General features: G+C 39.4%; 1 protein-coding gene across 1 annotated transcript in view; it reads left to right on the top strand.

The window, feature by feature from the left end:
- si:dkey-82f1.1 (DENN domain-containing protein 2A) overlaps positions 1 to 14,479 on the top strand; it is a 32,308-nt gene extending 17,829 nt beyond the window's left edge. Inside the window, exons 4-20 of the mRNA XM_067501407.1 lie at positions 1,208 to 1,335; positions 3,177 to 3,283; positions 3,408 to 3,605; positions 3,895 to 3,988; positions 4,287 to 4,337; positions 4,433 to 4,620; positions 5,120 to 5,229; positions 5,912 to 5,981; positions 6,229 to 6,306; positions 7,046 to 7,186; positions 7,289 to 7,437; positions 8,973 to 9,150; positions 9,234 to 9,275; positions 9,449 to 9,554; positions 10,352 to 10,639; positions 10,795 to 10,881; positions 10,982 to 14,479. Of these exons, the coding sequence (XP_067357508.1) occupies positions 1,208 to 1,335; positions 3,177 to 3,283; positions 3,408 to 3,605; positions 3,895 to 3,988; positions 4,287 to 4,337; positions 4,433 to 4,620; positions 5,120 to 5,229; positions 5,912 to 5,981; positions 6,229 to 6,306; positions 7,046 to 7,186; positions 7,289 to 7,437; positions 8,973 to 9,150; positions 9,234 to 9,275; positions 9,449 to 9,554; positions 10,352 to 10,639; positions 10,795 to 10,881; positions 10,982 to 11,013 (2,047 nt within the window). The 3' untranslated portion in view covers positions 11,014 to 14,479. The remainder of the gene's footprint in view (positions 1 to 1,207; positions 1,336 to 3,176; positions 3,284 to 3,407; positions 3,606 to 3,894; positions 3,989 to 4,286; positions 4,338 to 4,432; positions 4,621 to 5,119; positions 5,230 to 5,911; positions 5,982 to 6,228; positions 6,307 to 7,045; positions 7,187 to 7,288; positions 7,438 to 8,972; positions 9,151 to 9,233; positions 9,276 to 9,448; positions 9,555 to 10,351; positions 10,640 to 10,794; positions 10,882 to 10,981) is intronic.
- Positions 14,480 to 19,713: the final 5,234 nt, after the last annotated feature.

The following is a 19,713-nucleotide window of genomic DNA, read 5'->3' as shown; positions in this document are numbered from 1 at the left end:
ATTTTAGTGGAAGGGGAGAAGAACATGCAGAGGGGTATGAGTCATGATAAAGAGGTCTTTTGCTTTTGCAAGAATTTTAGCCTTGACAGTAAAAATAATTTTGCTGTCAAATGAGTGGTCAGGCATTCATTTCATTCAGAGTTTGAATTTCTTAAATGTGATGCAGAATCTGAAACTCCAGTTCTGTCACAAGCCATTAAGATGTTGGAACTTTCAACACTTTCGAGTAGTTTTTCTAATTCATGTGGTTACAATCAAACAAACAGGGCTCTGTAGGGAAAACAAAAAATGTGAGCTCTGCAGCATTGGAGTCCATCTATTGTTCGCTTTCTCCAGTGGGCTGAATTCTTGTTTGGAGCTTGGCTGGGATCTGTTACATTCCATACCATATGTGGAGGCCTCACTTTTCTCAAGTGTGCGGCGTCTATCCCTTTGTTTGGTCAGGCTGTCTGTCTTTTAGTGTGCTTTGCAGTGGGCATTTTTCTGTGGGCCTGTGTGTGAACTAACACAGAGTTGCCAGGATTTCAGATACACTTTGCTTAAGCGGGTCCCCCAACAGTCTAATCTATAACAGCATAACCAAGAGATCCGTTCGGAATCACCTGCACCAGCTTTAAGCTTTATCAAAAGGGAGGTTTTAAGTCTAGTTTTAAAACTAGTGTGGATGTCTGCCTCTTGAACTAGGAGCTGGTTCCACAGGAGAGGATAGCTTGATAGCTGAAGGCTCTTCTTCCCAATCCCCTGTATAAGTTTATATATCAGGGACACGACCATGATGTAAAGTAAATATCCCGTTTTAGCCCAATAGCTATTTTTAACTTGGAATTCCTAAAAAGTTATTGTTGCAGTAAAAAAAAAACAAAAAAACAACAAAATCTAAAAAGGCAGACAAGTAACAAGTTGTATCTTTTAAGCAGAGAAACCTAACTATGAATGTATGTGCATGGGTGCATGGGAGAGCTGATATGCACTGAAGTCTACTGGGCTTTAATCTTTGACAGTGATGAAATACAGATGCGGTCATTGAGATGTGGAAACTAACAAATGGTAACATCAGTTTTGCTGCTTGGCGAACAGTATCAGACATTTTAAAAGCATCAACTTGAACACAACTTCACGCAGGGGTATTAGTCAAAAATCCTTCCTTCCTTTTCTTTTCTGTTTGGCATGACTCTCTCCTAAATCTTTGTGCTACTCTCTCCATCAGAAAGTCATATGAGTTTGAGGATCTGCTCCAGTCATCAACAGAAAGCTGCAGGGTGGATTGGTACGCTCAGTCTAAATTGGGCCTAACACGCACTTTATCAGAAGAGAATGTCTACGAGGACATAATAGGTAAATGATACGTCTCACACATTTGTTTTTCCTTAACCGTGTGGATTTTTGCAGTGGTGTGATGTGGTTTCTGAAGTGTTACCTTGGAAAACTGAATAAATAGATTGTTTGTTGTTCTGTTTTGAATACTTTTATATACTACTCAACTTAAGTTTCATCCATCACAGAGTTCAGTAACCGAGGTGATGAGAAGGCCAAGTTGTCTTTACTGTTCTTTGTTTTCGCTGCTCCAGTTTTAATTTAGAGCCATGCTGTTCCACTTTTATTAAAAATTATATGCAGAAACCTGACCTACTGTACGTTCCTATCTTATTGTCTGGCATGTTACACCAACCCCACCTAGAGCCTGTTTAATTTTATAATGTACCATGGTAGCATTGTGTGAGGTCGTACTACAGCTGAGGCTGGCTACTGTGATTGTCAGTGCTGCAGGGGGCACGCACAGTAAATGGCCCCGAGCCACGGCGCATTACTGGCAATGGCTTCAATTTTCTTTGGTTTTCATCCCTGAGACCCGTGTATACTCCAACAGGGAAATTAAGTTCAATTATATCGGAGCTTATTTTGGATCATTTTATAGCTTCCTCCTTTTTATATAAAGTCATATTGTCCCATAAAACACTCAAACGCTGTTCAACAAACTACAGCTATGTACGTAAAATAAACATTCGTTATGGTTGAAACGTACATATAGTGCAGACAGTAATGAATCGATATGAATTCCTGCGGGTATTGCCTTCAACCTCAAACTACAAACCACGTTGTTATCAACACACTCCACATACCTGATAATGTTTTCAGGCTTTAACTCAAATACACTTCTGATGGATTGTAACCTTTACCCTGCTACAATTATTTTAGAGCTTTAGTCACAAGCTGTAGATTCTTAATAAAAATATAATGAATTAGTGATGTATTATTATGGCTGAAGCAGCTGTCAGTTTATTAGATGGTTCAAATTAATCTTTACATCCCTACTTTTCATTAATTACGAGGAATGTTTCTACTTTTCACCTTTTTAAAATGTGTTATACAGATCTGCACTGAACCTTTAAGTGTGTGTTATCCGAAGATCAAATTCAATATTGTTTAAAATACATTTTTTTCTTAGTACTTTTGTATTTAAATTTTACAGCGCATACATACAGTAGTTTTGTAAATTATTTGAAATGGTACTTCTGCTTGTAGTGGAGTAGCTTTTAAGTATTTAAATACTTGCATCTTTACTTGAGCACTGAGTTTGTGTATTTCTACCAACTCTGAACTCAAGGGGAACTGTCACCCTTTCTATGTATTTGAACGCAAGTTCTGGTTATTGCCTCTAACTCACATGTGCACAGCTGACAGCACAAACAAACACACCAAAGAGGTTAGCGTGACGTTCTCATCAGCCAACAATGTGAAAAACACTACACTGATCCCTTGTTTTCTTCAGAGAGAAGGAGCATGGAACTGAACGTCCCTATTTTCCTCCCACTTCTGCAGGTCACATCTGGTGGATGGATTGATAGAGCAGAGGAGAGAGACAGAGACAAAGAGACTAGGAGGCACAGGCTTTGGAAGCTGAAACTCTTAGTCTTTAACTGCAGGGGAGGACTAGTGGCTAGGGATACATTTAGCTTTAGCTGTGCAAGCATCTTATCACAGTACAATTTGAGCTGCACACTGCTGCCTCTAGTAGCTCTCGACACATCTGGAGTAGGAATCATCTGGCAAAACAAACATCACTGATATGGAAATAACATTTTATCTGCTCTTTCAAAAGCATGTGTGAGGCTGTTGCATAATCCCAGTGACACTGATTTCTTAATTTTGACAGACATGTATTTTTCCTTCTTAAGATCCTCCATCCAAGGAAAACCCCTATGAAGACATAGAGCTGGAGAGGAGTTGTCTGGGAAGCAAATGTGTTTCACCTGTCTCCTCATCTTTTGTCACTGACACTAAGGTACCTGATCAACAACACATGACTATGAAAGTAGCCATGAACTATGAAGTAGATTTAATTAAAGCAGCTTTACATTAAAATTACTTTTTTAATATGCCAATTTTCCTTCACCCATCCCCTCCAGCTCCCCTCCAAGCCCAGCTTCTTCAGACAAAACCCGGAACGACAAAGCTTCAAGATCCTGGAGTTACGCAAGAACGCCAGAGACACTAGCATCTCCTCACCCTCCCGTATAAGCCCACCCTCCACACCCAGCAGCCCTGATGACACCCCCTGTCTCTCTGGAGACCCGTACAATCGCAGGCGGAGAAAAATCCCCAAGGTATAGAAGTTTGAGAGGCCTCTTACAAAGCCCCTTCTGCACTGTGTGTGATTTATGGTCCAGTGTACTGCTCTGGGAGATTCGGAGCTGGTCCACTCGTGCTATTATGTGGGGATGAGTAAGGCAGGGAAAACTTTTCTGACACATATTTCCTGCGCGGAGTGTGCCTGGAGGAAGGCCTCCCAGAAGATGAATTCAAATAACTTTGGTTGGAGTGTTCCAGATTTTGTTTATTAGTTTAAGGAGAAAAAGATGGACGTGGACATTTCTTTTCCTTTACCTCCTCCAGATGGTGCTGAAAATCAATGGCATCTTCGAGGCGCGCAGAGGGAAAAAACGCATGAAGAGGGTTTCCCAGTCCACTGAGTCCAGCTCAGGGAGAGGTGAGACTTAAAATATGACAGCAGGCCCGCAAATACACATTTGTTTGTCCTCTTCTCCCTAGTGAAAGTAAATCTAAACTCTTGTGCAAAACTTATCTAAACATTTGTTAACTCATCAAAATATACTTTGGTAGAAATTTAGGCCATTAGGCAAAGAACAAGGGATTAGTTTCTGCAAATAATTAAATTTTATAGGCAATAACTGGTCTCTCAAAGGACTACATGATGTGCGTATTTCCCATTTAGATTATTTGCAGTTTTCTCGGTCTAATTCTCTTTTTCCTTTCCTTTAATGCAGTGACAGATGAGAACAGTGAGTCAGAAAGTGACACAGAAGAGAAATTAAAAGGTGAGAACACACATCTATGTTCTATCCACGTCTATTTGTATGGATGTGTGTGTGCAAGCTTGACCTGGAAATATTTGGGTTTCTCTGTCCCTCAGCTCACAGTCAGCGGCTTGTATCGGTTAAGTCCATGTTGAGGCAAACGGGGCGGTATCGCACCTTGGAGAGGGACCTGATGGAGTTGCAGGAGAGGAAACTCTTTGAGTATTTCATAGTTGTTGCACTTCACAAGACCAAGGCTGGAGTGCCATACCTGCCAGAAGTCACACAGCAGTTCCCTCTCAAGGTAAATGAGGATAGAAATGTTATTGAATAAAGTGGAGACTCTTTAAATGTCCTGATAATGTTCTGTTTTTCTGTAGTGATGGAATAGCACTAGCCTGGTCATTTACATTAAACTGTGATACTGCTTCATTACTGACAAATTAAGTGGTGTAAGTTTGTAAGCAGTGTAACAGAGCAGAGCTACTCTACTGGATTGTATTAAATTGTACAGGTTGTCATAATGTTATGCCTGATCAGTGTATATAGACTTATGAATATCTCATTCCATTCGATTTAGTTTAACTTAGTTAAAGTAGTTACGCCATGGTTGGATGTACACTTCACATTCGTTTTAAGTTTTAAGTAGTTTTTCTAGTTAATTTATTCTGATTTCTGTATGAAACTGACTCCAGTGTAAGTATACATCTAATTTAAAAAAGTGTGATGATGATCAGCACGATGATCTAAGACACAGTTTAACGTTCTGCATTGTTTCCATGTGTTCTCCCTTTTTCACACAGCTTGAGAGGAGTTTCAAGTTCATGCGGGAGGCTGAGGACCAGCTGAAGGTCATTCCTCAGTTCTGTTTTCCTGATGCCAAAGACTGGGCGCCTGTCGACAACTTCCCCAGGTTAGTCAGAATCTGATTTTTTTTTTTTTTTTTTTTTTATTATTACACAACTGCTGTAATATCATAACAGCTCAGCTGTGGCTAATAACCACTTGGTAGTGAAGAGGCTGAAAGCCGCAAATGGAAATAACCCTGTGCCTTGTAAGGATGACTCTTCTTTCCATTGACATTGAAAGATGGTTACAGGGAAAGGTGGCAGATTTAGCACTTTACACCTGGTTTGCGTTTGCAAAGTCACCTCTTGTTGCATGCTGTATAAAGTTGGCCGTATTACCCAATACGCCCTAGCTTATCCCCAAAACATCTGTATTTTTCAGTGAAGGGATGATGTGTGTGTGGATGTTGGTAGTTAATAATTACCTGGAGGCAACTATTCAGTGGTTGAAGGGCGACCAAATGCACACCTGCAGAATGACACACTCACCTGTCAGAAGCTCATTACTAGTCGATTATTACCTGTCAGGTAAAGCTCAGGAAGATTTACATGTACGTGGTTATTAACCAAGCTTGTCCTGAGGGTATAGACTCTCAAGTACAAAGTCTTGGTTTTGTTTGCAAGAGTTCAGCCCAGAGTTGAGGGTTTTGGTTCCACAACAGTGTTTTCTTTGCATTTTTCAGGATCAAAATAATTTACAGCATGTTTGAATTATCTTTGTTTTCTCTCTCCCTCCTGCCCTCCTAGTGAGACGTTTTCATTTGTCCTCACCGGTGAAGATGGAAGCAGACGGTTCGGCTACTGTCGGCGATTATTGGTACGCTCTCAAATACTTCTGGCCCAGGTCACTAGTCACCTAATTTGATTTTGATTAGGAGTTTGTTCATCCATTTTCTGTTCCTCCTTTTGGCTCCTTCCTTATTTTTTCCCCCCAAATTTACCATCAAAGTCTCTGTCATATAAAAACATGTTTGCTCCACTGGTTTAACCCTGTGGTTGCACTTGGCTAAGCAGTATTTTGACACTTTTTTTGAAGCTGTCTTTTTCTGTCTGGCTGTTCACAGCCCAGTGGTAAAGGCCGAAGGCTCCCTGAGGTCTACTGTATCGTCAGCCGCCTCGGTTGCTTTGACCTCTTCTCCAAGGTATGCACGATGACATAGGCGTAATTACAAATACACACATTTCACTTACTGTGAATGCATTTCTTGGGTTACACGCAACTACATCACACAGTTTTGCATGTGTTACACAGACATAAACATACAATCCTCTCACCCCAATGAAAGAGTACAGAGCAGTGCCACCATCGGTGCCCACAGAGCCCCACCCACCCTCTGCCCTATCCGCGTTCCCACAGAGCCTCGTAGTCCAGGCTGCAGTACTGAGACACATGTGAACTGCATTTGAGGTGGTTACTGCAGTGGAAGAGGTTCCCTGTAATGAGCCTCAGATTTCTATGCATGGTGAACTATGTATGTAAATGGCTGTGCAGTGTGTGTGCCCTGCTGCTAAAGTTGGCTGCCATGACATGTACGTACAAGTGCAGAGGTACTGTGTCAGCAGTTTAAAGGAAACACATCATGGGTTCAGTCTGTTATCCATTTGGTGTTTTGATTTTGACAATGTGTGGCTGTCCTCACTGCAATTTAGGACAATGAATACCTGTGAATACTTGTGATAATAATAATAATAATAATAATAATAATAATAATAATAAAAACATTATTCCACTAATTAATTCCAGGTGAAAGAGGAAGAGCTAAACATTACCTTGAACCGGATAAATATGAAGGGAAGGAATAAAAAAAAGGAATTACTTAACACTGTGAAAATATATTGTACTGATATTGTACTCATTATTTTTTAATATACCTTTTCTAGATCCTGGATGAAGTAGAGAAGAGGAGGGCTATCTCTCCTGCCCTGGTGCAGCCTTTTATGAGAGGCATCATGGAAGCTCCCTTCCCTGCCCCTGGAAGAACAATCACGGTCAAGAACTTTCTACCTGGCTCTGGAACAGAGGTAAAATAATTGTGTGTGAGTGTTTGTGTGTGTGCGCGTTTTTTTTGTGTGTGTGTGGTATGTATATTATTATCTCTTATGTTTTTTTTGTCTGTCCTACAGGTGATAGAGTTGTGTAGGCCATCAGATTCCCGTCTGGAACACGTGGACTTTGAATGTCTCTTCTCTTCCTTAAGCCTGCGACCGCTTCTTCGAGTGTTTGCCTCTCTGCTGCTGGAGCGCAGGGTCATCTTCACTGCCGATAAACTCAGGTTGGCTCCAGCAGCAGTAAACGATGAGTTATGATGCTAAAAAGACCAAAAATAAAGAGCTTTTCCCATATGACAGGAACATATCAAGTCAATAAGCAGTTTGAGGAAAAGAAGATCCCAACCAAGTGTGAGAGGAAGGAATGCTGTTGTGTTATACAGTCGCCTGGGGAACAATCATTTCTTTGCTGGAAAACGATCATAGATGCCAGATAGGAGTTACACTTGAGAGCATGACTGCAGAGCTAACACTTTTACAAAATTACATCATCACACCCACATAGTTCGCTGAAATCCTTTAACTATTGAAGATATTAGCATTGTGGTCTGGGAGGTTTAAGGTTTATTTGTGGTACTCCTGAGGCAACCTGTGACCTCAGGAATTGTAACCTCACTTACTATAGTTCAGGAAACACCCTGAGGGTTCCGGCAATACGAGCACAATATAAAATTAATATGTCTTAGTTGTGCCTTCAACCTTTTGGGTGTACTTTTCTTTCTTGCCTATTAACTCATGTTGAAAAGGTAGAACTAGAAGCATTTCTCACTAAAGCTCATTAGAAAATTATGAGCAGCTGCACGTTCTCTACTGGGGAGTGGAAAATTGACTTGTCAATCAATTTTTATAATGAATTAACTGCAAGCAGATGCACTTGTGGGGGAGACCAAGTTTACAGTTTGGGGTGAGTGTGTTTGGTGCTGCTATGGAGTTTTATGGAGTAAAAGTGTTACATCACATTCTCTTAAAAGATGCTCTTAAAGTTTCCTCTCAGGGTTATGGCAGGTTTGCTGGGGCAACAGAAAATAAACTTGCTACAGTATGTTGAATGAACAAAGTGTGTAAGGTTATTTTTGGAGGAGTGTTTAAGCACCATCTTGTGGCCATGATTAGACTTATGTTCCAGACTCTCAAATAATATATGGCACTTGAGTAATCACTGTATTAGGGGTTTGCTTTGTTTATTGAAAGGCTTATTTGTGACATATTTTCATTAGTTTGCATTTTTATCTAGTCATAACAAACTTTATAAAGAGGTTAATTTACTGGAAGTAAGAAGAATTAATGGAAATAGTAAAAAGGTTGCTTTACGTTCACACAGATGATAACAGCTACTATGCATGGTGGTCACTTGACCTACTGTGTGGTATGTGTCTTGCCCAAAGACACCAATACTGTATGTAGCCAGAGGGAACCAGGTTTTAAACCAGTGCTCAGAAAGCTAAGCTACAGCCACATCCTAGACATTTTGAAATATATCCGAAAAAAAAAAAAAAAAAACACAGTTAGAACTAATATAAGTAAATATATGGTCCATACCAGCGGTTCAATGCATCAGCTAACTGTTGTTTGCTTTAAATATTTACAGTGTAGTTCATACAAGTCTTTCCGTACCGAATATATTTTCAGTAGAACGAATAGAAATAATTTTTTTACTGCTTTAAGAGCATTGACATTGTTTCTATCCTGCTCGTTTTTTTGCTTCCTTCCTTCCTTCCTCCTTTTATTTCTTTTTTCCTCCCTTTCTTTCTTTCTGCAGCACATTGTCCCAATGTTGTCACGCAGTAGTGGCTCTGCTCTACCCCTTCACCTGGCAGCACACGTACATCCCCGTGCTCCCACCCTCCATGTTGGACATTGTCTGCACTCCAACCCCTTTTATAGTTGGTCTCCTCTCCAGTTCTTTGCCTCGACTAAAGGAGCTGCCCATAGAAGAAGTAAGACTAGATTTTTGTGTCTTTTCCTCTACTGAACAATTGTTTCAGGAAGTTATATCCATCTCCCTCTGCTCTTCTCTCAGGTTCTGGTGGTCGATCTTGGCAATAGCCGCTGCCTACGACAGGTAAAAACCCTAAAAATAAACAGAAAACACAGTCTGTGGTCGCTGTGTTTTTCTCATCAAGTAATTCCATTATGTATGTAGTTGCTCTTCCAGATGTTAGGTACAGTAAATAGAACATGTCAGTTCACTGCAGAATGTTTACTGTATTTACATCTGTGTTTTGGTCTCTACAGTTGGATGATGAGGACTCCATTCTTCCACACAAGCTGCAGGCAGCTCTTGAGCATGTGCTGGACAAAAGGAGGGAGCTGGCCTGTGAGAAAGGAGAGCTGCCCAATGGTGACTTGATTCACACACAACTGCTTATATTTGGAAACATTTATACATCCATGGTATAAAACTGATTGCAAAATAACTATCATCCATTATTCCTAAAATTCTAACGGCATTTAATAAAATACATTTTGGACATTTGAGGCAGTTTTATATCATATAGCAACCTCACATTCAAATACACATACCAATTTCCAGACTAGTTGTAATTTGACATTAATAGAATGTTATATCAATAGAATGCAACGAGTTCCTGCCTTAAGCTTTCAATAATCTGTAAAGCACTGCATTAATCTGTATGAAAGGTGCTATAGAAATTAAGTTTTGAATGATGATTGATTATCACAGTTTTATTGACTGTGAAACATGCACCTGCCTAACTTCTTTAAAGTTTAAAGTTTGTAATTTTGTCTTGCATTAAAAAATTTTCAATTGAAACCAAATTTTCCTGGGCACATTCAAATGTATTGTTTCAGGAGTCCAAATATTTTAACAGTTACACAATTTTCTCAGTAGTGAGAAGAGCATTTAATAATGATGGTATCTATTGTATTATGTTTATATTAAAAGGAACAGTAAAGAGTGATGGAATGCATTGTGGAAGTGTAGCTTTTGCGGTCACACCCTTAAAGAAATGTTAGAGCTCATTCGCTATGGATGTGATTTACTTTATTACTGTTTAATTTGTGATATTCACTTTGTTTTATACACACAATTGTAGATGAACAAAATCATATCGTTGAATAATTTCCCTTTAATTGCTCTTTTCCCCCCGATCTCTCCCCTCTGCCTCCTCCTTCCAGACTCAAGCTCCCTCAGCACGGTAGTATCTGAGGCTTTTGTGCGTTTCTTTGTGGAGATGGTCGGCCACTACTCCCTCTTTATGGGTGGAGCGGAGAGGGACGATGAGTCAATCTCCTCCCCTACCTTGCCCAGCCCCTCTTCTTCCCCGTCCTCATCCTTTCAGCGCGAGGCCTTTCGCAAGGCCGTCACTTCGAAGAGCTTGAGAAGGTTTCTGGAGGTTTTCATGGAGACCCAGATGTTCGCCGGATTCATTCAGGAGAGGGAGCTGCGCAGACAGGGCCTCAGAGGTAATGAAAGTCGTTACGGTTTAATTGTAAATGTACTGGTTCCACATCATACACTCGTACAGTATATTTCTTTCAATTATTTTACCTTTATATATGCTGGTGATAGGGGATCTCTTTGAACATTTAAAATATTTGGCTTTTTTTTTTGTGTCCAGGTCTGTTTGAGGTGAGAGCACAAGAGTATCTGGACTCACTGCCTGGGAGTGAACAACGAGGAGTCAACAAGTTCCTCAAGGGCCTAGGTGAGCTCAAGCTGTCAATGAGATAACTGACTGTAAAAACTGCAGCTTTGTGTGTCATTTGTTTGTTCTCATTAATGTGATTTACACGGTTGCATTTTAGGAAACAAGATGAAATTCCTTTCCAAGAAATGAAGTTGGGTGGTAAAATGTCATCTGTGAAAGTAGGAAAACGGATCAGAAGTGGTGTGCAGTAACAAAGAAGACAGACTTCCTGGACATGGAGCATGTAGAAATGGACATGTCTTTGGGTCAGAGTCAAGGAAGATCCTTAAAATGAACTGGACTTCAAGTGGAAATCTGGGGAAAGTTAGGGTTTATCCCACAGCTTCAGTAACCAGTCATTCCATTAGTTTACTGAGCTTGGACCAAAACTCCTTTATCGAATGTGGAAACTACACAGCGTCTAAGGTTCCCAAGGTTACAGTCAGCTCTCACAGTGTATAACTGTTTACCACTGTACAGTGTGATTTTAGAAAACAGCTTCTTCCTTCAAGTCACTGACTTCACCTATAAATTCTAAGGAGAAGCATTACTTTAGTACAATACTGTCCTATACATTCCAATTATTTTTATAGAAGCTTTTATAAATGCGGTAGTACAACTTCTTCTTCAACAGGAGGCTTTTAAGTTAATTTATATTCTTTTTAGGAAAACTTAATCTCTCTCTTGTTTAAAATCAGTGCAAAGAAATCTCCTGTAGTTTGTAATAGGCTTTATTTAACAGAGTATAGTCCAGACACTCTGTAGACCACTTTGGGTTGTCAGGTATACTGTACGTACCACTGTTTTAAGTACATGAACTTTTATCCGAAAAGGAACGAGCACCAAAAGGATGACTGAGAAACATGCAAAAAGGAAAAGCAAATGTACAAAAAGGAGAAGCAGATGTACAAATACATCTGACTTTTGTTTCAGTATAGGAGTTGGATAGATTTGACGTTAATGAATTTTGTGTATCTAAGGCCAATCATTATCATTGTGTTTCAAAAAGCATTGACTGAGAATAAATGAAACTTTATTAATAAAATGATTTACAGGCTCAATGTTTCATACTGTTCTTTACTTTCCTGCATTTTGTCACCCGTAACCTCTAACTAGAGCAAGTTTATTGTTTGTCATAGAACTATTGAAATGTTTATCTCTGATATATGAAAGAGACATTCAACGATGTCTTTGAGGTTTTCTGACATTAGTTAAAGTAGTATTACAGCGCAAATGTGTGTATTGAATGTGTGTTTGGTTGCTTATGATTTCCACTTTTCATTTGTGAAAGAATTTGTTCATTTCTTTTTCAAAAGTTGCAGTCAGTCCCAGTTTAACATAATGGTTTGAATGAAGCCAACATACAAAGTGTGTGCAAAGTACATTGTTAGTTGTAGAATTTAAGCTTCAGCAACAGCAGAAAAACCAATTGCAAATGTGTAGTTTTAGATTAGTTGTCTAAAACCATATAAGGTAGCCAGAAGATCGAATTGGTCAGAGCTTAGTTTAAACTGATCTTACGGCTTAATCATCATCCTCTAGTAATTTACATATATTCCACTTACATAAAGTATAGGAAATGGTGACAGATAAATAAAAAAGGTTGCATTACAGGTTAAGGTTATTAATTTTTCCTTTTAAGGATAATTCAACTTCTCAAAACAGTGAAATTTAATCTTCCCAATTAAATTTTAATTTCCTCTTTCATAGCCCCCCAAAACGTGTAGCCTGCAAGCCCCAAACAAGATTATTCAAATGGTATCAATTGAGGGGTTCCTGAGCAAGACCTCCGCCTCTAGATGGCAGTGTCCCTGCATTCTGTTCCATTAGGAGCAGGTTTGGTGACAAGCATACGTTTCCTTACAGAAATAAGGAAACAGTGCATAAGTACACGGTTTCAGTTACAAATAGCATGAAAAATACTTTAATACAACACCCCTAAACCGTGACTGTAGTGATATTAGAGGTCACATACTGTGGTTAGTTAAAGGAAGATCCTGGGTGTTGTCAAAGGTTTCTGGCTAAAAATATACCTGTGCTTTGAAGAACACTCCAGGTAACTCTGCAAAACGGAAAGGAAGTGAAAAACAGCAAGTTGCACCCAAGTAATGGATACATGCTTTGTGTACAATATGTAAATCTGACAGATAGTGGCTATGCAGTGGAGAGTAAGGAGGAATGAGTGCATCAAATCGCTCATACTGTGAAGAGGACAGCATCTCCAGCTTAGACAAATTTCAACAACAATGACTAACACCTTTAGTGAAATAAGTGTGGCATCACACGCTGCTTACTTAAAAAGAAAAGACATTGACCAGCAAGCCAACCAGCACTTGCAATACCCATCACACCCGCTAGAGAACTCTGTTACCCTGTTCATGTTAACTGGCACATGTTGCTTTAAGTCCAAAGTTCAGAATCACATCCAGACAATATGGTCCTTCAGACGCTTGCACAACAAGTCTAAGTCCAACACTGTTATTGCTTAATTACTTATATGAGAAAATTGCAGGTGAAGACTGAAGCTGGAAACCTATGTGTGGATTCTCGATAAAATGCTTTTTTTTTTTAAAATCCAGCCTTTTTTTTTTTTTTTTTTTTAAGCTTGAAACACAATTTAAGCTTCTCCTAAACCGTTAAACACCTGACAACAGGCAACTGGAATATAGTTTAAAAGGGGGTTCAAAAAGCTATGTATTTAGATTAGAACTTTTTCAATAAAGTTTTCAATGTAGGGGATGGACACATTGATATTATTTGTTACACCAATAAAGACTGGGAAATGCCATCAATTAAAATTCATCTGCAGATATAACGTGATAATAAAAAAAAAGCACAACCACTTATTGCTTATTATGACACAACATAGCTTTTAATTCCAAATATGAATTTCCATAGCAATGAAAAAGTAGTTGGGAAGAACTGTTCTCGGCTTCACCACAGAGCAATAAAAACCGCACAAGACAATTGTCTCAACTGGCAAACAAGCAGCAGCATTAACATTGGAACAGTAATACAAGAGAAGGGTGTGAAATCATTAGGCACCCAATAAATCTTATTTACATCAAAGAACGGTTGAACGTTTAACAAACTTTCATTTTATTCCTACAAAGACAAATGCAGATCATTTGAACACTATAAACGCTACATTCGTTTGTCCTCTTACAGGTCTCCTTGTTTTTAGTCTTCATGAGGTTTCCTTTGCCCAGCTCCACGCTCACCACCCTTTCCTTTCTGTCAAGATTATTATTATTTTTATTTTTTGGTTACTCCCCCCTCACACACACACTCACACACCCCCACCAGCCATTACGTGTTGACCGGTCAGACCTGCCTCCCTCCCTCCCCTCTCCTCTCCTCTCCTCCCCTCCTTCTCTCCCTTGGTCCTTTTCTCAGGCTTTTTCCAGGCTTCATGTCATACCACGGCTAATTCCTGAAATTCCTGCCCTCCTCTCGCCTCAAACAAACGGCTTCGGGAAGGAGACGAGGCAGCAGAAAACAAACAAAGACTAAAACCCCAGGCTCACAGAGCCTGCGTGCGTCACGTCAAGAAGAAGAAAAAGAAAAATTAGAAAACAAAAATCAAAAACCAAAAAAAACAAAAAAACAGAGGTGCTCTTACCTGCCCGCCGGTGTCACAGCCAACACAGGTAAGTTCCTTCGATATGTTCCCTTTTTCTCCAGATGGGAACTGCTGCTTCTCTCGGCTTGTAAACTTTCACTTTGTTGGATTTTCGCAGCGGCTCACTCCGCTTTCTCTCCCTCTCATTCTCACTCATTGTCGAAGACGACATTCCTCAAATTTCTCACATTTCTTCGCTGCCAGATTCCAAATATTTCCCTCTTTAATACTACTAGTGAAGTGTGTGTGTGCGCGCGCGTGCCTGTGCCGTTTGACTTCCTGTGCTCCATCCGGAACTATTTTTTGTTTGTTTGTTTGTTTTCTGGAGGATTAACGTCAGAGCGGCGCAGTCCGGCATTTTAACGGCTGTCCGGCTAAAGTTTGAGGACACTCAGATAATTCCTGCGGTGTGTGTATTAACCTGAGGTCTTCATCCTCCTCTGTCATAAAGTGCGAGCGATCTGCCTGTTCCAGCTCCTTCTCGATTTCCCGCACTGTGCCATGATTTATTTGGCTTTTGGATAATTAAAACACCTGTTGTAGTCGCGCCAGGTGACGTCAGTGGCGGAACAAGTGTGAAGTTGATAATAGTGATGCAAGACGTGAATTAGCAAGTCGATAGTGTAAAAAAAAAAACCTCACTAGGCTACAAGTAAAAGTAAACTCACTGAACATTTTACTCAAGTGTCATCAAAATTAACCTAAAGTTTAAAATAACCCGCTCTTTAGGTAAGTTGTCTAATATATATATAGGTTATATATAGGTATATATATATATATATATATATATATATATATATATATATATATATATATATATATATATATATATATATATATATATATATATATATATATAGGCTACAGGTGTCAGATAGGTGTATACTTTCCTGTGAAAGTGGCAGTAGCCTATGTCCACTTAAATAAATGTACTCTGTCATCACCCCATCACTGCAATCACTAAATTGTAAGTTCTAGGTTAAAGTAATCTCTATGCAAAATCATCATCAGTATTCATGCACTAAGGTTTAATCTAATACTTTATTTATAAGTTATAAAGTTTGGAAATTTGTTTGTGAAATCTTAATCTGCACAGCACAAGCAGCTGCCTGCTGATGTGTTCCCTATAGTAGTACAACGTAGCAGAAAATGGAAATAAATCAAAGTTGTACTTGTGTTACTTTCCCCCAAACTGACTGAACTTATTATTTTAATGTTTTTGCAAATAATGTATTAGTAATATTTTTATTACCATTATTATTAACAGTGGAAGTGCTGATGTTGCTGTCATATGTTGGGCTGTTAAACTACACTTAAGTCGTTCTGTTAATTAACTAAATTTACCAAAACCATTTAAAAGCCACCTCCTATATGTTGGTCTTTTTCTGTGGCTACTAATAAGTTTTTTCTACTTTCAGCTTAACCTGTTAGTTCAGGGTCGCCACAGCGGATCAGTTGTCCGCACGTTGATTGGGCACAGTTTTTATGCCGGATGCCCTTCCTGATGTAACCCTCCCCGATTTCTACCGGGCTTGGGATCAGCACTGCGCGGCTGGGGACGTGGATGGGCTGTTGGGGGTTCAGTGTCTTACCCAGGGACACTTCGACATGTGGTTGGGAAAACCTCCGACCCTATGGTCGGTAGGCGGCCACTCTACCAACTGATCCACTGCTGCCCTTGGCTACTAATAAGTTATTACATTACATTAATTTTGTAGAAAATGTTTGTCTGAAGTCATTCACACTCAAGATTTTGAATTATACAAAAATTGTGTGTAACCCTACCAGAAATTCACAACATTTATATCAGTTAGGCTCTTTGTGAAATACCTCTCAGTAAAACGCAGCACAGTTCAACAGCTGCACAAACTACATCCTTCTAAAATGACGGTACAGTTAAATCAACACCTCTCTAAAAACAGTGTGAACAAAAAAAATGAACCTTTCAAGGAGAAGGATTCATTGCAGAACCGTTCTAAGCCTTACTTAGAGCCGGGTGTGCCTAATAAACCGATAATTATGTATTTTAATAGATTGTATCTGCACAACTGCAGAATTGAAAATGCAGTATGTGAGTGAACATTTTCGAGATAGCTCAACACAGGCCTAGGTTGTGTGTGCATGTGTGTGTTATGGAGTCCTGCAGGGCAGCTGAGAGGAGTGTGTTTTCCAGAGGGGCAACAGGTGGATTGGAGCAGGGTGACAGTGTGAAGAGGTGGAGGAGGGGTGGGGGGTTAAAAACACACCTGTCAAAGCCTCCTCTGACAGGAGTTTGGCTTTTTTCCAGGACGCGACCCTATTTTATTAAATTCTTTTCTAGCTTTTAGATTCACTGTATTGTCAGACAAATGAATTATATTGTAATATGAACTCTAAGGTTGTATTGTGTGCACTGCACTAATGTCTGCACATGCGGTGGTTTGTTTGTGTGAGTATGGGTGGATGTGTATGCATTTGTGTGGGTGAATAAATGGAGAAAGAAAGAACGGAGGTTAAAAAAAAGAAGGGAAATTGTGCGTTTCAACCTTGTTTTTTTGAGTTTGTGTTGCGTTGCCCTGAGACAGAGTAGAGGAGGCTTTTTTCTTTTTTTTTTTTCTTCTTTCTTTTATTTTTTGCTGTGCTCATCCCACATAGCGATCATTCCTCCTCCGCTCCAATGAGAAAAACGAATAATGCCTCAGATATGAGCCTTGTAGTACAAAGACTTTCTGGACTCCCCTCCCCTCCTTTCCTTCTAACAGTGCTCTGCACCCACAGCTCTGTGCAGTATGTATGAGTGTTGTCTATTGATTCCAGCCGGTCTGATGGATCTGTCTGTTTGCATTATCTAAGAACTGATCTAATAGACCCTCTGTCCTCATTGGCACATCTCGAGTGGTCCAAGACTCGATAGTTTTGACCCCCTGTCCTCTCTGGATGCTGTTTGATATGGCGTTGGATCTATGGATTTTGTACAAAGGTGAAAAATACACAAATCCACTTACTATAAAAGATGTTTGGCCATTCAGGGGTATCAGAAACAAGCTACAGGGTCCAAATTTATTTGGTAAACTATTAGCAAACCATATACATCCAGGTAACAGAGCAACTTTAGTAATCGTCTGATGCCATCATAAGTCCAATTATTCATTTGCTTTTCTGCTCTGTTTTGGTCTCCACCAACTTGTTGAGGGAAGAAGCTGTCTTTGTAAGTACAAAATGCTGCAGCAGTCACTAACTGTTAGTATCTACTGTTTGTTTTTGCACTATAGACACTCCACTGCTGTGTCTAAAAAAGACACAAGTGGTGAGACAAAACTGAAACAGCACAATGAAAACAAGGAGCTGAAAGTCACTAAAATGGAAGCATGTTGCAGAGCCGCATCCGTGGACTCACCTCAAGCACCACCTTTTAAATAATGTGGTCATTTAGTCTGTTTGTTGTTAAAAAAATGTAAACTATAGTTGCCTAAAATAAAATATTTTTAGCATTGTATTTCTTTCTTGTCAGTCAAACTTTAGAATTTACTGCCATCTTATTCTATAAGTCATTGTGGTGAGTTCTAAATTATTCTAATCTAATCTAAAATATTAAACCTCTTTTCATTGCAACTCTTTTATGTCTAAATTAAAAAGATTAAAGCTCAAAATATTTTGTGTAACGAGGAGTTTGTCAATATGCCAGTGGTATTTATTTTTCTGTATTGTTTTTATTTATCGTAAAATACCAATACCGAATATAAAATGTATGTTTGTAACACACAGTATAACATAACTAAGGGGGTGTAACCAACAATAATTTATTGTTATTTAATCTGCAGATTATTTATAACACAACTCAAAGTCTGACCAAAAGCCAAGAAAATTCCATTTCTAATCATAAATACAGCTAAAACTATTCATTAATTACTTGTCAACTATATTGACTATTAACTATAGTGAATTATTAATACTAAAATGTTTTTTTTAAAACATCGTCAGCCCAGCATCTTAAATGAGAGGATTTGCTGCTTTTAGTTTTCATTTATAATTGTGAAAGTGACATTTTTTATAAGCTTTGGACTTTTGGCCAAACAAAACAGGACATGCGGGAAATTACTGCTGGCTCTGCAAAACTGCGATTGGCATTTTTCTCAATTGGGTTGAATACACAGAAAGTTTAATTGAAGAAATTATTAGCAGAAGAATAATTAACTTAATTTTTTTGGCACTGACTCTTAATCGCTTCATCACTTTCATATATACACACGTGTAACTGTGTACGTGCACGTGTGTGTATGTGTGTATGTAAGGCTTGGAGGCTCCCACTGGAGCTGCCTAGTGGGATTTGATACCAGAGAGCATGTTTTCTCAGGAAAAATCTGACAAAAACAAGCCCGTTCTCTCACTGTATCCACAGAGCTGCCTTATTTTCAGGCTGTGTTTCCTGCCTTTACATTCCCAAGCTGATTAGTGGACATTGTGACTAGTTGTGTACACACACACGTACACACCCTCACTTATCAAATACTCTCACAAATGCACACTTAAACGTACAATATGCTCGATATCTTAGACAAACATTTTTCCAGGACTTCTTTATTTATTGACCAATTTGACGGCTGTTTTGATAATTGACTGATTAACAGGCTCCCTGTTTAGAAAAAAACCCCCAAAATATGATGGTTGAACATGAACCCTGTGGTTCATAGACATCCGCTCCAACCAAGCTAAAGCCGCCCAAAATAAAGATGTATAGAGTTTATATCAGCACTAATGTGTTTTAGGCCTCAGGACCTGCAGTACGTAACCTATACCCATGAAAAGCTCAGCCCTTTATGTGTTTCCCTTTGTTCTGATGTGTTTCAGGGTCTGTGTGTCTGTATTGTGATGTTTCTGAGGAACCTGATTGGATCAGTTCCCGTTTAGTATATGCATATGTATGGGCCCCTCTTCATTCTAGTGTATTTTCTCTCCCCATCATTTGTTAGTGTTAAGGGGTAGGGAGGCAGTCAGGCTATTTGGCCCCATGATTGCAGCACCAGCTGGGGGATTATCCCGTTGAGCAGATCCAAGGAAGAGGGGGCCCAGCTGGGGGTGAAAAATGGACTGGGCTGGACAGGTGAGGGTAGGTGGGGGCTGTTGTAAGGCAAAGCTTAGGTTGATTTACTTCCTGGATACTATGGCTTAGAGAAACATATTAATGTTAAAAAGCCTCATAAGTGTCACATTTAGTTGTTAAAAGTTAGAAATCAATTACACCAACAGTG

The sequence above is a fragment of the Channa argus genome, chromosome 4 (assembly GCF_033026475.1).
Source record: "Channa argus isolate prfri chromosome 4, Channa argus male v1.0, whole genome shotgun sequence".
NCBI lineage: Eukaryota > Metazoa > Chordata > Actinopteri > Anabantiformes > Channidae > Channa > Channa argus.
The sequence above is the reverse complement of the archived record's forward strand: the minus strand, read 5'-3'. Positions and strand labels throughout refer to the sequence as shown.